Source organism: Poeciliopsis prolifica, unplaced genomic scaffold (genome assembly GCF_027474105.1).
Source record: "Poeciliopsis prolifica strain line A6 unplaced genomic scaffold, Auburn_PproV2 SCAFFOLD014, whole genome shotgun sequence".
NCBI lineage: Eukaryota > Metazoa > Chordata > Actinopteri > Cyprinodontiformes > Poeciliidae > Poeciliopsis > Poeciliopsis prolifica.
This window is the reverse complement of record NW_026562389.1, coordinates 8,227,823-8,244,101: the sequence shown is the minus strand read 5'-3', so window position 1 is coordinate 8,244,101 and position 16,279 is coordinate 8,227,823. Positions and strand designations below refer to the sequence as shown.

The window sequence follows — 16,279 nt, the reverse complement described above, 5'->3', positions numbered from 1 at the left end:
AGAAGAAGCTTGTATAACAAGCTCAGCAGATGCACAGTTCCACCAGGTGTTTGCTAATTGCTGGTAACTAGTCTGAAGGAGTTAAGTAAGAGAATCATGGGGGAGAACTGTCTGTAACTTGGGAAGTCTGGACTCTGCAGATGAATGGTTGCCACAAGAGATTAAAGGAATACTCAAACATGCATGAAATAATCAAGACTACACTATAGGTATGCTTTTAATAAGGGAAAAACATTAAAATATGATGTAAAGCTCCAAAAAGCTGATTTTATGTGTTACTGTTGTGTATTACTATTGTGGTCATTGCAATATTTATGCTGATCATGTGTGCTATTATTGATGTGCTTATTTTTGTTACAAAAAGGTAACTATTTCTCTATTAGAAACATTTAAAGAATAACAACAATTCAATATTTTAAGATAAAATATTTTTGCTCAAAAATTGGAAATAGACACTGAGTGTGAATTGAGGAGATCATGTTGGTTTTAAAATGTCACAGCTCCTATTGCTACATCTATTGAAATGTGCTGCCTACAAAAATTACTAAAAACAAGAAATCCAAGCCCCAACATACATCACATTATTCATACCAGCAGATTTTACAGTGCCCTTAACCAAGGGTGAGACAGGTGATGCAATAAAGAAAGCAGACAGGCATCACATTGACTATCAGCTCATTTCATATCATCACCAAAGACTGAGCAATCACACCTCGCGGCTTCCAGACAGCGAACCTTTTCACGTGAGCCTCGCATTTTGTGTGGTGTGGAAAATAATTGCCCTTCTTGCCAGGCGGCAGCGTCATTAAGTCAGAGGAAAAGTGAGACATGCCATCCGGTTAAAATGATAGGACACACAGGAAGGAAATGGCAGGCTGTTCAGCTGGCAAAGACCTGCACTGAATGCCAAACATTTCAGCTGTTTACCAAGTGGAGAGATGGCTGAGAGAGGCTGTATGACTGGACAGGAGCTGTGAGCTGACTGGGTCACATTGATTATATGGAGACGCTGTCAAGTCCACGTGATGTCCAATAAAATATTCTTTCTCTACAGAGCTAGAAGGATATATTCAAATGCTTGTCCTTGACACAAAAAAATAGCTTTTCAAGATGCTATATAATATTTGAGGACAGGAAAGGCTCCTCAGACCAAAGAACCTATTTAAAATATTCACAGTGCTTCATTTTTTCCTCATTGTTATTCTACTTATTCCAAATTGTATTAAATTAAATCCTTTCCTCCAAATTTTACACTCAAAATTCCTACAATGTGGAAATAAAAAAAACAAAAAACAATTAAAATCACACAGGAATAAGAATGTTTCTGCAATGACATTAAAAAATATGCCACACCATAATCCTCCATCTTCTTCATGGTTTGTACCAGTGGCAACATCCAGTTGTTGGTCATGTGATTTGTGTGACACTGATAAAGTGTTGCAGTTTTGCATTTTCAATATGGCCAAAAAGCCACCTCATCCTAGTGCCAAAACTTTATTAAAAACAAGTTATTTTTTTCTCAAAATGGCATGTTTCTTAATCAAATTTATTTATGAAATGTCAAATTACTTGATTATATAATGGAGACACATCTCCAATCATTAAACAGTAACTAAAGGTACTTAAGGAGTGTCATTTATTGTTGGTACAAAATACTTCACAGTGACCTGAAGTAATACACCATCATTAAATCAGAGACCCTTCTTAAAATTATTAAAAAGCAAAATCATTTTAATAAAACAAAAAATAAGTGAATCACCTGAAATCCACATGCCAACACAGCTTATTCCAGACTGTTCACACATGGAGAAGGTGACATTAAATGACAAAATAAATTTCTTTTTTACAAGAGACAAAAAACAAGTTCAGTATACATAACAATCCATCCATTATCTTCTCCTTATCCAGTGTTGGGTCATGGATGCAGCAGCCTACGCAGAGAGGCCCAGATTTCCCTCTTCTCATCCACTTGGAAATGTAACAAATTACTTATACTGTAAGTATCTGTACAACAAGCAGTTTTTGTTTACCATTCCAACAGGGATATTCTTGAAAACGACTAATTTAGGTGGGTGGGTCATACCTCTGTTACAATTAACACAGCAGATTCAGTTGGCAAACAGTTACCAATTTTGGAAAATGTGTTTTAACTGCTTTGCATAAAAAGCAAAAATAAATTCAAAATGGTTACACAAACATGGTACATAGTCACAATAATACAGGAAATAAGTAAGCGTTTTAAAAGACAAAAAAAAAAAAAAAAAAGAGCTTTGAAATCCTGCAACTATATTTTATTTCGAAAATCGGGGTAGTGTATATGACAATATTAGGTACAAATAAAAAAAGCCACATGGTAAAACTGAAAATGCACCAACAAGGAAGAGAGTGGATGATTGAATGAGTTGGCGGTAAGAGGGCGGGACAAATAAATGAACAGATGGGGTTGGGTAGGGCAGAGCCGGCGAACATTTCACGCAGCAGACCGTCGACGGATGACAAATGTTCCTCTCTGCAGCTGTCCTAGGTAGATCCTCATCTTTGTACTGTCACTCGTCTTCCTCACCCAAATCTGGACAGCGAACACAGAAGGAAAGGAAGACTTGTCATTTATCAATGTCATGAAAGGTTGTAATGATTGTTTTGTTCAGGCATAACACTACAAATGCCTTTCCAACATTTCCAAGTTTTAGTGTTACATTCCTAACAGTGCTGGTTTGTGGTCAAGCTAAACTTTTATATAGTAAAATGAAAATAGCCTGATCTTGATTCAAGATTTAACCTCAAAATTACAAAAAACTGATCCCACAATTGTAGTAGTTTCTAAATATAACACAAAGCTAAATTCAAAATAATTTGTAGTCATGGGAAAACCAAGTTCACTTTTGTTGCTTTCTTAGAATTGGAAAGAAAAAGTAGGAGTTGGATGCTGATCATCAAATGCCACTGTTTTATCAATCATCACTGAGAGATACCACAACTGTAAAAGCATCTGATTTTGCTGTGTGTTGGTATGTAGACAACAGCTGTGGGTTAAAGTTAACAGTTTTAAAAAAAGAAGACCTCAGAAAAGGTAGTTGCCCATCCTCCCAGGAGCAGAGGATCTGGCAAATCTTTCTCAAGGTCAGAGTGCACGGTTCAGAGAAATTGCCAAAGAAGGTTAGCATGTTCAATGTTATAGCTTGTTCTATTCAAGTAGGATATGGTAGCCTGACATTAATTTGCCAGTAGAGAGGAGACACCACAGTTTCTTGACTATAAGTCACAGAACGACTCAGCAAGCACCGAGTTGGAGGAGTGATGATTTCAATTACAAAATACTTTAATGACCCAATTGGAAATTAAATGTTGTTGTAACTCATTAATTCAAGATTCTTCAAAAGAAAAGTAGAAAGGCCAAAAGAGCACCAGAAGAATCAGAGAGACTGATGCTGCTAAAGGTGGTTCAACAAGCTCAGTCATGGTGAGCAAACAAAGCCTTTCCATTTTGGATTCATTTTAGTGTCATTTCTGGTGTGTATTTGTATTCACTTGAGATTGAGCTGAAATAATGTAGTAAATGAACTAAGTTCATTTACTATGTTACTTTATGTAAAATTATAGAAGTTGATATAGGTTTAATATAGGTGATGATGAATAAAATGGCTCATTTCGAGTCTTATGAAATTAGTGGAAAGTAAGTTCATAACTTTCCACTAAGAGAATTGTCAAGCAAATTGTCTTCACACAGAAAAAAATAATTTTTGTAAATACATAACACTGGAGCAGAGTTGCTTTTTAACTACCAACACCTGCATGTTTAAAGGATGCAACCAATTCAACTAATCAGCCAATCAAATCACTGTCGACAACGCTTTACATCTCAGCTATAAAGGCTGCCCTAGATTTGAAACTTTCCTTGTTCATTTCAAATCTATTGCTTCAGTTAGTCATAAAGAACATAAAGCATTTCATCAGCTCTTAAAGCCATAGCAGCTGCCAGATAACAAGATTAGAAATTTGCATTAGCATTTGACCTAAATTACAAATAAAACACCAAGTGAGCAGGGCTAATCAAGCAGATTGTACTGACTTGTACATGCAACACTAAAGTCAATTAGTTATTCTTGTACTAAAAAAGTTTTAATGATCACAAAGTAAATGTAACTTAATCAAAGAGTTAAGTGCACTAATAACATGAATAAATTTAACTTACCTCATTGGTCCCAACTGAGCTGATGACGCAGCTAATCTTTGTGTTATCCTTTGATTCCAGGTAAATGGCTTGACTTTTATGGTACCTGTCCCATTAAAAAAAAACATTGATTTGACTCAGTCATAGTCAAGGAAGGAGACAACAAAAAGTTGCAAAAGTAGTTTTGACCTACCCCTGACCTAAACAAACCACATTTATCCTGAGAAAGCACCAACTAGATAATTGGATTAAAACATCCACCCAAAAAGTCTGGATATTTCCAAACTGGTTCCAAACTGTCAACGGACAAAGCGGAGCAAGAGGAACAGATTGGTGCTGAAAATATTTGATCAAGAGTCTACTGAAGAATAATGATGCATGCATCTCCCTGTGGCGCTTTTGAGACAGCTTTCTGTTGTCGATGTCTTCTTCAGCCGCGAATAAATGAGACTTCGCCTTCAAAGGGACACAGCTTGCACCTCACAACTTGCTCCTCTCAACTTTCTCTGGCTACGGCAGCAGCTAATAGGGCAGAATTCTATTATCTCCTTCGCCTTTGAAAGGAATAGATGTTCTGACATTTCTGATTCAGACCTCCACTCTCAAACAGAAGGGTGTCAGGGCTGAGTCTGGTCAAGGATTCTTATTATCTTTGCATATAAATCAAAGGAGAGTGCAACATTGGTTGCTATGCAGACGCATTGCCCAAGAGGAGGTTTTTCATGTTTATATTTGATTCAAGCATTGGTATACATTCAGTAAAAACTGATACGGTTTTCAGCAACTTGAAAACGTGCATTGAAGACCAAACACGTAACAATGGGTCCATCTAGTGGTGGCAGATGTAACACGTGAGCAACTTAAATTCCATCCTAAAAAACACAGTCATGCTTTCTCTGACAACAGAGATAAAATCTCACCATCTTTTATCGTAGTAAAGTTTCCCTTCCTCAATGCGGGCCTCGTAACGCTGGGAGGGGTTCTCCATGGGAGCGGAGGGAACATGCTCAGGAGACGAAGGAGACACTGGACATGGTGACACAATCAGAAACATTACAAACACACAGAAAACTCAGCTATAAAATCAGCTATATCTGCTTTTGTTGAGGGGCTTCAGTTTCTTAACTGGATGCGAAGCCAGTAAAGAAAAACCATAACAATCTCTTTTAAATTGTTCCAAATTGAATATATTTTAGTCAAGCAAACAATAAAATTGACTTAATCAAGAGCTTGCTTTGCTTGACCCTTAATATGCTGTTATGGGAATAAAAATCCTTATTTTATACTAATGTCTTCCACATTCACTTCCTCCATTTTATACGTTGGAATTCATAAAACCTAACCAAGCAGAAAGCCTCTCCTTTTCCCACCAGACATTGGCAATATGTACTGCATAATGAAGGTTTTAGAGTGGTATAGTTGAAACCCAAAAAAAGTTATTATTGACAAGGAGGGACATGATTTTAAACATAACCCACATCAATCATTGAAATTCCAATGTGACTGAATTAAAACAATTCTGCAATTGATAGTAAAACATTTAAAAACTGAATTTTGTCTTTATTCAGGTTTTTGTTTGAATTTAGAAAATGTTTGATATTGACATGGACGTGTGACAAGGAAAATCAGAAGAACTGGAGATGGAAAATGTTTTGTACTACAATAAATATCAAGCAGTTCCCTTAAAATAAAACTTAGCCATTGAAGATGAGCTCTGACGTACCTGGTCGTTTCGGTGACTTTAGCTGTTAAAAAAAAAAAAAAAAGAAGTGATGAAAAATATTTGAAATCAATTTTATGAACACAAAAAATTTATGTTAGAACTTCTGTGAGAACAGAAGTACAAACCTTATTAAGTGTTCTTAGGTCTTCCATTATCTGGTCATCTGTTAATAAATAATTTAGCTGAGGTTTGAAGAGTCAAGGTAGACAGTTCTTGCATTTTAAAGATGAATTTCAATACATGGACCGATATTCATATGTAGCTAATTGTACAGAGTTCATGGAAGGATATCTGGTGCCGGTTTTCTTCGCTTGTCTGGGATTGGGACTGGATCATTGGGTCGCCTCCTCAGCTTCCTCGTCATGATGGGTTTCACCTCCATCGAGTCTGTTAATGACAGAAAACATTATATTATAATCATTATACATTTTCAACTATGATTTGTTCTAAAATATGCCAGCTGTGATTGCATTTATCTGGCTTCCTTAATGCTCTATAGAGATTTGAGTTCCTATCATAGTAATGTATTCTGGGTGATGTGGAACCATCTTATTTAAATCAAAATGTCATAAAACAGGATTAAAAAATGCTGAATGTGATGCTATCAGAAGCTCATTTATTCTACTGCTGCTGTACTCTGGGTAACCAGTGGTACTCTAAAGTACAAGCTCGAAAGCTCCAGGTTAGACCATCGAAATGGTCTAAACTCACTCTACATATGAATTTTATCTACCAGTATTTCAATTCTTAATTAACAAACATATTCATGTTTCCTTACCACCTGTTAGCTCCATTGTTAACTTCTCATTCTCAATCATCTTTTTCTTTTCCTCCAGCTCTGCGATTAGGTTTTCTTTCAGTTCAACTTTTTTATCATCAAACTCCTTCACCGCTGCCTTCTTTTCTTTTATGTAGTTCCTCTCCACCTGTTCTGTCTGCAGAAATTAAACAGACCGTAACCACGTTTACCTTTTAACTGAAGGGAAAAATAAAAATACAAAACCTGCTTTTTTCCATCAAATCTACTTACCTCCAGGTGAAGAAACAGCTCTATAAAGAAAAATAAGAAAAAAAAGATCATACTTAATTTCAATCTCCAGTATCTGATCAGGCTCAAAACTTTATGGATTGATATTGTTTCCTTGTTGTGTTGTGAAATATTAATCATGTTTCCATCAAAGAAAATATAGAATATTTTGAATCAAAAGAAATTCATGAAGTAAGAACTACTGAAAACCAAAGTGAATTTATGTTGCTGTAGGATGCTGATTGCATCAACCTGCTGAGTAGATCAGCTGATCTTGATTCTTCAGGAATAGTTTTCACTATTTTATATTGCATATTTCCCATCATATGAAAAGTTATCCAAATGTGAACTATTACTGACAATAAACATTTACTGATGAAAGACATTCCCAAGGCAGGAAATACATAATCTTCTTGTCTAACAGCAACATCATAAAAATGCTAACTCACATCTGAACTAGTACAAATTTTACATGACCACTTATTATACGTAGATTGTTGTGACTGGCAAACATTTTTCCCACCTTTTAAGAGAAAAACTCATCCTACATTACTTCAACATGATTTGGTTCATATCCTGGTGGACATTCAGGTAAAACACCCACTACAGTACAGATTACTCCAAAACTTACAGTAACCTCCTCTGAATATGGATGCATCTACATTAAAACGCATCGTGTTCTTGCCTGCATTTCGAAGTCTCTCTTTGTACTGCTGGTCCAACTTCTTCATCCTTTTCTGATATTCCTGCAGAGTACCTGCAAGAACAAAAAAAAATAAAAAATCTGAACTCCGTCTTTCTGTGTTATCCCTCATCTTACTGGCTGTTTTAATTCATTCTGTGGAAAACTGAACCTTGGACTTTTGTGACTTTGAAACAATAAACTCTACATTTCAAAAAGCAACAAAAAAGCACAAAACATTCAACAATAGTTTCAGTCTGAACTCAAAGTACTCTGTGGGAGCAGCTGGTGTGAATACAGAACTGTAAACAGCAGTCAGCAGCTCAGAAACAGTGAGTATTCATAAACAAAAGGCAGACAAGATAATTATTTCTCATATTCAAATGTCATCAAACTAAACATAGATAGAATGCACTTGCTTTCTGACATTTACTGAAAATCAATACTTTATTTGCTACCTTCCTGCAGCTGCTGCAGCTGTCTTTTTAATGAGGCCAGTTTATCCTGGTACATTCTGCAAAGAAATAAATGATACAGGTCATAATCATAGAAAAAGAAACTTGTAATCTAAACTTGTAGCAAGAAAGGGTAATTCTCTTACTGTTCCTTGATTTCCACATAGTCCTCCTCATCATGTTTGGCAAGATCTGTTTCACTGGCATCTTCTGTGTCTGGAAGCAAGAAGGACAGGAACTGAACTAGAATACTGAAGTCTAAATTAAAGTTTAACACACATATTTCAGGAGTTTTGTCAGCGTGATCGCTATGGTTGTCTTAGGCAGATGAAAGAACGTGCGTGGCACTAGTGAGGTAATGGTGAACACCCTTTTCTTAGGATGCCCTCGGATGTGTTTGAATGGAGATCACGTCCACATTTGTGAAACAACACGAGAAAAAGTTCAGCTAAACAATGACGTTGTGGATAAAACCAGAAGCTCATCTCAGTGAGTTTAATCAACCGACATCATCAATAACATTCCGTGTTATTTAAAACTTTTAGCATTTGCGGCATCGGGTGATTATCAGCTGCTGTTAGTGGTGCTGTCAGTCCACCGGTTTCTCAAAAAAAAAGGACGCTAACGTTTTTCACCGATGCTAAGCGTCGTGTCAAACTTAGAAGCAAAGTTTACAGTCAAGAGGCGAATAGAATCGGTTCGTTTTTATCCCAACAGACGGAAAGAAAAGAAAGAAAAAAAGGCCAAGTTAAGCTGACACAGCAAGTTTCATTTTCAGTTAGCCTTTGTGTGCTAGCTGAAGTTAGCTCCGTCTGCTGTTGGAAGAGTAACCCGGCTGTAGCTCACAAGGACATCAGAAACACATCAGAAGGAGCAAAACTACATAAAATAAACCAAGCTGTTCGTCTGGAGGTTAGTTTCAGAGGACTAGCGAACCTTGTAGTGTTGTCATCGCCTCGTTTTGTTTCTTGCCTTGCTTTAATAGAGATCTACCGCAATCCGTCTGGTCTGAGTGAGGAGTGTGAAAAGGGCACAGCAGTGGACACAGCAGGCAGGGCCAACCTGTCAGCGCTCACAGCTAACGTCACCGAGCTCAGTGGCTGCCTAATTATCAGAGCTTATCATGAGCAAAAGCTACTGGGGAGGGAGGGAGGAAATAAATGATCACAGATATGGCAATGAATGAAAAAAGTTTATCCCGTAAAATTCCCCATCTTGGAATACAGCTTCCCATTACATCGGTTGATAGATTCGTCTCATACGGGGCGAGACAGTAGTTACAACGTTGTTAAAAAATTGTGTGACAGAATATCCTAAAGTTGTTTTTTCATTTATTTTCATATGAATACATTAAAGATACACCAATCGTTCAGCACGAGATCGTAAAGTATTTTCTTTTTTTCTCATTATTATGTACAATAGCTTTATCCTATTGATTGATGCAACAAAACTTGCAACATTTTCAGTTCATAAACCAACAACATCTAATTCCCCCTACACATTTTTACGAGTTGAACAAAAATCTGATATTTGTTCAGGACACATGCCTCTATAAAACGTTGCAGTACATTTTCTCAATTGTCCTATTATGACATACAGCTCTTTAGGGAGAAAAAGAAATCAAAATCCGTCAGAATGATTCTGACGGAGACCTCACACTCAGTCGGGAAAAAAAGCTTGTATATCTAATAAATACTTATTATTAATGAAATACCAACCTAACTGAGATTAACTAACTGAAGTTAATCTCTGTGATCACCAGATCAAATACTGAAGGATATGTTTTTCTCCTCTTTATGAAAATGCAACAAGATTGAAAAGTCAAGTTTCTGGTTCGAAAGCATTCATCATATTTCCTGAGCAGGATTTATTGAATTTAAATCTTTCCTTTACGAAAATTTCACGTTATTCTAACCAAAATAAATACATATTTTTCCTGATATTTTATGTTGAATTAAATATTTTCAGTCCAGTCTTTTAACTGTGAAATACATTTCCGCTAAACAAGTCTTTATTATTAAATAACCAACCTTAATAAACTTACACACTACCTAAGTGCTCATCGTCTAAATTTCCTGAATGGGTTTTCCATTCTTACTGTCGAGTATAAAACTTGTAGTGGAAGGAAAATTGTCTCAAGCATGGAAACCACCCACTTTTTTGTTGCTAATAGTCATCTGGGTGGAGTCTATAGTTTGAAAGGGCACGCTAGCGAGTTACTGTACAAACAAATCGTTGTTGATGTCACTAGCTTTGTGAACGAAAGGCAACATTTACCCTGAAGCAAATCGCACCTTGTAAGTTAAAACACCTATGAGCAAAAGTAGTCTCTTGAAATGCCTGGCTTGAGATGCTTATAGCTACATTTCTGCAAGAACCGCTCATTTCCGTTTCTTTTCCAAAGACTAGACGGAGCCCGACAGTTAATGTGTTGCTCAGGATTCCTTTGAACGTTACCTTCTTCTGAGTCTCTTCCCCTGAAACTCCGGTCATCATCGTCATCCACGCTGTCGAGTTCCTCTTCATCGTTGTAATAATCCACCATAGGAGAAATCAAAGTGGAAGCCATTTATCCGCGTGGATGTAAACAAACATGAAATAAACAATCGATTTGTGTTTTGCAGGCTTCTTGAAACTGCGCCTACAATTGGCAGGACCTCTGTATGCCATGCTGTCCACGTATATGCCTGTACACAATTTCTGTAAAAAAATAAAAACAATAAAATAATATCGGCATACATTGCTTGTATTTAATAATTTAAGTTAATAAAAGTCAAACTGTGTTTCATAAAAACTTACGATTGACAGAAATAATATTTTTATTAATTGTTTCAAGAGCACTGGAATCTATGCAAACGACCAAAGTGCCGATTATAAAATGGGAACTCCGTTTAATTTTTGAGATTCAAATAGTTTGGCTCAGCTACCAACGGGAACTAACTTTTTCGGTTCCCAAACGATTCATTGCCTGATTTTGCTACTAGTTTTGATTATGAAAGTCACATTTCTATATTTAAATATACAACGCACACATCACAACTGTTACCATATCTAACAGGTGGAAATATATAGTTTAAGTGAGAGTCTTTTGTCACTTTCAATTGGCTTTTACTTAGCGATGCAGCACAACTATTGTTTGCAGAATTTACCTACGTTTGTTAACGAAGAATAATACTTTCCGGTGAAAAAACTGGGTCACAACGCTCATTCAAAGAGTTGGGAAACTCTTATGGATCGGTTACTATCAGCACATTTTAATAACTTTAATTTGGCTAGATCACTGTCAAGTTTGGTGTGATTAAAAACAGAAGACACATCACCAGCTTCAGATTGAGCCTGGATGTTATTTTGACTCTCCCTTCATTCAAAGTAATTTTTTTTTCTTCTTTTCTTTTTATTGCAGCCTTTAAAATACAAAGTTGCAGAAAACGTAATGGTTTTGTTAATTTAAATACATTCTTTTTAAATTAATAAAAAATAATTGAGTGGCCTTTTGACAAATTCTTGAGTTATTTCTTGGATAATTACATTTACTTTAAGTAATGCTATACACACAGTTCTTCGTTATGAGGACAAAAGAAAAAAAAAACTTAACTTACAACAGCAGATGGCAGCATTGCATCGAGTATATATTGTTTCTTTCCTGGAGTTGCAACAGAATCGGGTATGACTCAGACCATGCATCTTTAATGATTCGCAAAGAAAATAAGGTGCAAGTTTTCTGATCGTTTATTTTAAGGGAGGGACAATTTTGTTTTCGTTAAAGCAACTCCACTCTAACGCCAGAATATGTGCATTTGATCTTGTTAAACGAGCACAGAACATCTCAGTAATGTATAAATATATTAGGAAAAAAATAACTTGTTAACAAAGAAACCCAGAGCCTGTAAGGCGCACATCCTCCTGCGGTCCACTCAGCAGGCAACTTTATTTCCGCCTGCCTGTCAAAGTAACTGTCAAACACGAGCGAGGGGTTGTTCTGCTCTCCCGCGGCTCCGTCATTCAGGAAGTCTAGACCAACTGACAGCACTTCGCGAAGTCGCACCGACATCTTCAAAGTCGGACTAAACACTTTCTAAAGTACGCATTATCTTTTTTCTTTCTTTCTTCTTCTTTCTTAACCTGGACGACTTTCACAAAAGGTGAGCGGCTTTCCCCTCTTTGATGTTGCCACCGTTTGTCAGTTAACAGCTTGCGCTAAAGCCTCGCGCTCTCAAACTGAACTGACACTTCCTCTCGTGTCAGCGGCTAAGCTACTGTAGCTAAATGTCAGAGGGTTTTTTTTTTAAAAAAGTGGATCTTATTGAGTACATTGGAGTTAGAGACGGTCACCGTCGTTTTGGTTTTTGCTTCGGCTTGTTGTCTGAACGTCAGTCCACTCAGAGGTGGTGAGTAGGTAACACACAGACACCAGCATCGCTGGGTTTAAAGTGCGTAGGTTTGTCTTTTTAATGGGCATAACGAAGTGTTCATTCTCGCTTCAATGCACCTGCTCTTAAATGTTTTTTTATGTATATTTTTAAGGAAAAAAAGCTGCGCCGAAATGTGCATGTTTTACACTGACGAGGGAATAAGCTTTGGTGTTTGGTTTGCTCCTTTTGGAGGGGGTGAGTACGCTGAGCCAACGGGTGACAGGTTGTAGTGGAAGTGTGAAGCTGAAGGGGGGTTGTAAGACGACAATGCGACTGGATGTTGTGGGAACTTGTCCTGTGTGTAATTTTAGCACTGTCATGTAGAGCCTTTCGGTGTGTAACACCAGAAATGACTGTGGTACCTTCCATTGTAGCCTGCCTTGTTGTGAGTGAGATTTTACTATCAGTGCGTAGTCGCAATGGCTATTGAGACAGCAACGTCCGCCACAACATGACCCCCAACCTCATTTTGGTTCATATGTCTGCGCTCGTTTATCTGTTTATCATAGTATTTTTATGCACTTCATTTTAAGGCAATGTTTCATCCGTTGTCTGCGACAATAATAATAAAAGACGCACGTCATTTGTTATTTCCTACTTGAAATAATTTTCTCATGTCGTCACCTGCAGACAGATTTATGCTTGCTTAAATTTACTGCTTTGGCAAAACGTTAGGCATGCTCGACTCTGGAAATGGCAGACGTAGATAGCAAGCTGAGCACTAAAACCCAATCTGACCCAACATGATGTCATCTCTTGTGTGTGTAGAGCTCACGAGTGAGTGAGCGAGAGGCAGCAGGAGCCGCGTTACAGAGCTAAACTGTGTCATTTGTAAAGATTTATTTTAAGAAGCCTGCCCACGAAGTTATAGACAGGAATCAACAGAAAGAGCTGTAATCCTTCACTATGACATTGCAACTGCATGTCATTCAGATTGATTTACGGTATTTTTAGACATTTTGTTTCCAGTTTTTAGCTTTACAGGATTGTAGTAGTTGAAAACAAATGTAAACTCAATTTACTTCCTTTGCATAATAGACTGGTGCATATTTGGCTGGAAAGGATGCTGCTCTACCTAAGCACATACAGGAAACTGAATGTTTTTTTTCTTCCTCTTGAGGTTTCTGATTTTTTTAGCAGGTTTCAAAGCACAGTTATGTGGGTCCTTTCATATCTCATAGTTACCTTTTAAACATGCACTGATAGTCGGAACAGAAAGTGACTCGTTTCCTTGTGATTTGCAGGACAATTCACTGTTTATGATCCTAACTTGATTGTGTAATTTGCACATAAATGTTGCTCTCATTCTGATTTTTATTGGTGTACAGGCCCTCAGGTTATATGTTGTAGGACAGTAAATATAGAGATTCTGTGCCTAATTTTCTATCAGATTTAGTAAAGGTATTTATTCAAATTTTGAACAATAAATGTCAATCTTCTATTTTACTTTAGTGTGAAATTGAATGTGTTTGTCTTCTCAGAAAGGTATAGTAAGGCAAAAAGATGATTTCTATTAAAATGTCCAAACATTAAAAAAAAAAAAACTGTCTATTTCTGCATACCTGAATATCTTCAAATTCTGTTTTGTACATTTTCGTACAAGTTTATGTAAAACAAAGTTTTATATCCCTATCCATTTTACAGTTAATTTTATGTGTTGCCTCTGTACATGAGCTTTTGTGTTGTGATCAGTTATTTTTTTTACATCACGACCAGACGCAACATCACCCTGTTTGTGTGAGAGAGCAAGAAGATTTACACAGCGTAAATGTTAAACAGAATTTTACTACTTTAAGACAAAGACTTGATTATTGAGTTGATATTTCAAAGCATCATTGCCCCAGATATTAGCAGAGTTACTGTTACTAAAAGAAGCTGCTATGTGTATTTTCTGTAGAAAAGTTTAAACGTTCTTTTGAGATTTCTTAATCCAGATGGAATTAGTTTCTTAACTGGGAAAATCAGAGCAACGTTGTTTTCATATGTTCACCTTTCTATTATCTGATTATTTACTCATTGTAGCTGTTTGAATGAATAGGCAACATGCATTTATTGAAAATATTCTTCCCTTTTTAAAAGATTTTTAACATCTTTTTATTGGTGTACTGGCCTACAGGTTATATTCCTTTAACCGTCTCAATGATATTCAGTATATCTGTCTTCTTTACACCAAAATAATTTATACACTTAATAGTCTTATTGCTTGCTTATGTTTTGGTGCATTTACTAACTATGAAAAAAGAAATGTGTGCATATCAATGACTCTTGTGAGATTGGTCAAATATTTTTGGGGGCGTTGGGAGTGGGTGGTACTGAGAAACATTATTACAGTGTTTATCCATCCTTTAAAAAGCCTTAGATTCATGTATCCGAAATTAAATATCTTAAATTTATATATATTTGAAAAAGGTAAACTGGTCTGAAATGCGTAAACAGGTCTTAAATTTTGTATTAGTGGGACAGTTATTCTTATAGAACTTTCTTTTTATTTCTTTCGTGGGACTTTTTTCTCAGTCAAAAATTTGAGTTGAACGCGGACATCTGCACTGCGTTTTAACATTTCTTTGCTTGCTAGCTAGCTTTATGCATCCATCATGGATTAGTGTAAATTTATTTCTTGTTCGCTGGAAAAAGTTTGTATGTTTCTGTGGAGATAAGCGCCTTAAATTTTATGCACAGTGGTCTTAGAAAGGTCTTATAACATCTTAATTTTGAGTTGATTTCTCAGTAGTTTAGTCACCAGATTTAGGGTTAAATAATCATTTAATTTTATTAGCATTTTCTAGTCACATGATTTTTTCTATCTGCCAAAAGTTTGAATAATTTTGGGCTTCTATATATAATTCCACAAACTCCATGACCTTGTTTGAACCGAGCCACCAAATGATTTGTACTTGCAGTCATGTTTTTATTGTAACTATCTCTTGTGTCCCATGATATTAAGTAGCAACCGGGATGCTTTTGCTTTGATGAGCTGTGATGAGAACACGGTCACTAAGCATTAAGGTGTTATTGCTACGTTGTTACTGTTTGATGCTAGGTTTTAAAATGCCTTGTTTGCATCTATCACTTCCTAATGACAGGAAGCTACAACAAGAACAGACTCTTTTATAACAGACTTTGAAGACAGAAATTTGTTGGTCTCTCAGTTGATGTGAAGGAAGGAGTGAGGCATCCTGGGAGGTTCAAATTGAGCCACCTCAGAGCCATCAATGGAGGGTGCCAGAGAGCCCCTTTTGTGAATAGGGTCAAAGCTGGGGTGTCACAGGCAGCACCCCCACTGTTACCCTCATTATTAGCATCTTACTCATAGTCTCTTTATTTCAGGTGTTGCTTATCTAAGCTGATGTTTTGAAACGGTTGACTGTTGAGTTTGAGTTGCCTTTGCAGCCATATCACAGTATCTTTTACTGAAAAAAATGAAATGTTTCCCTACAGACTAACACAAAATTGAGCAAGCCTAAAAACAAAACTGCAGCCTGTGGCATTGACATTCATAGTTTGCATAGACAGACACCACAAATAGATGAGTAACAAGGTAAAAAACATGTTTTTTGTGCATTGGTTGTGTTCAGTAAAAATCAATTTGAGCTCTTTCGACTTGTCTCAGAAGTTAGTTTGGATGTGGGATGGATGAAAACCAATTGGAGTTGCTCATTATTGTGCTCGGTCACCAGGGTAAATACTATTAACAGAATAAACTGATGAAATGTTTTTCTCTGTTCTAAGCATTGAAAACATAGAGAAACATACTAAAAATCAAAGCTTGTAGAGTTCTGTCTGAACCATGGGTTTAAAAAGAGATGGTA

The 16,279-nt window shown here is 36.6% G+C and overlaps 2 protein-coding genes across 8 annotated transcripts in view; one reads left to right on the top strand and one right to left on the bottom strand.

Moving 5' to 3' along the window:
* Nucleotides 1-1,613: 1,613 nt before the first annotated feature.
* Nucleotides 1,614-10,714, bottom strand: suds3 (SDS3 homolog, SIN3A corepressor complex component). Of its 2 annotated transcripts, none has more exons than XM_055039859.1 (12): nucleotides 10,516-10,714; nucleotides 8,205-8,274; nucleotides 8,062-8,117; nucleotides 7,607-7,678; nucleotides 6,925-6,944; nucleotides 6,673-6,829; nucleotides 6,186-6,281; nucleotides 6,020-6,081; nucleotides 5,895-5,916; nucleotides 5,092-5,197; nucleotides 4,193-4,277; nucleotides 1,614-2,569 (listed from the first exon to the last, which is right to left on the bottom strand). In XM_055039859.1, the coding sequence occupies exons 1-12, from the start codon at nucleotides 10,625-10,627 to the stop codon at nucleotides 2,471-2,473; spliced, it is 957 nt and encodes a 318-aa protein (XP_054895834.1). In that variant the 5' UTR covers nucleotides 10,628-10,714; the 3' UTR covers nucleotides 1,614-2,470. The 2 variants fall into 2 exon arrangements, with proteins under 2 accessions (XP_054895834.1, XP_054895835.1); XM_055039860.1 differs by lacking the exon at nucleotides 10,516-10,714 and adding an exon at nucleotides 8,995-9,673.
* Nucleotides 10,715-12,019: 1,305 nt separating this feature from the next.
* Nucleotides 12,020-16,279, top strand: part of taok3a (TAO kinase 3a) — a 58,865-nt gene continuing 54,605 nt past the window's right edge. For 2 of the 6 annotated variants that reach the window (XM_055039317.1, XM_055039318.1), the window contains exon 1: nucleotides 12,020-12,200. The gene's annotated coding sequence lies outside the window, so the exon portion shown is untranslated. Of the gene's footprint in view, nucleotides 12,201-12,311; nucleotides 12,447-12,473; nucleotides 12,666-16,279 lie in introns of those variants that run through there. The other 4 variants (XM_055039322.1, XM_055039320.1, XM_055039321.1 and 1 more) reach the window with 3 other exon arrangements.

Excerpts from the sequence above, each read along its gene's own strand:
- suds3 (XM_055039859.1), bottom strand. The coding sequence starts at position 10,627 with ATGGCTTCCACTTTGATTTCTCCTATGGTGGATTATTACAACGATGAA. Across the intron at positions 6,282-6,672 it reads AACAATGGAGCTAACAGGTG|ACTCGATGGAGGTGAAACCC; the intron begins GTAAGGAAACAT and ends TGTCATTAACAG. Across the intron at positions 6,082-6,185 it reads GCGAAGAAAACCGGCACCAG|CTCAGCTAAATTATTTATTA; the intron begins ATATCCTTCCAT and ends GACTCTTCAAAC.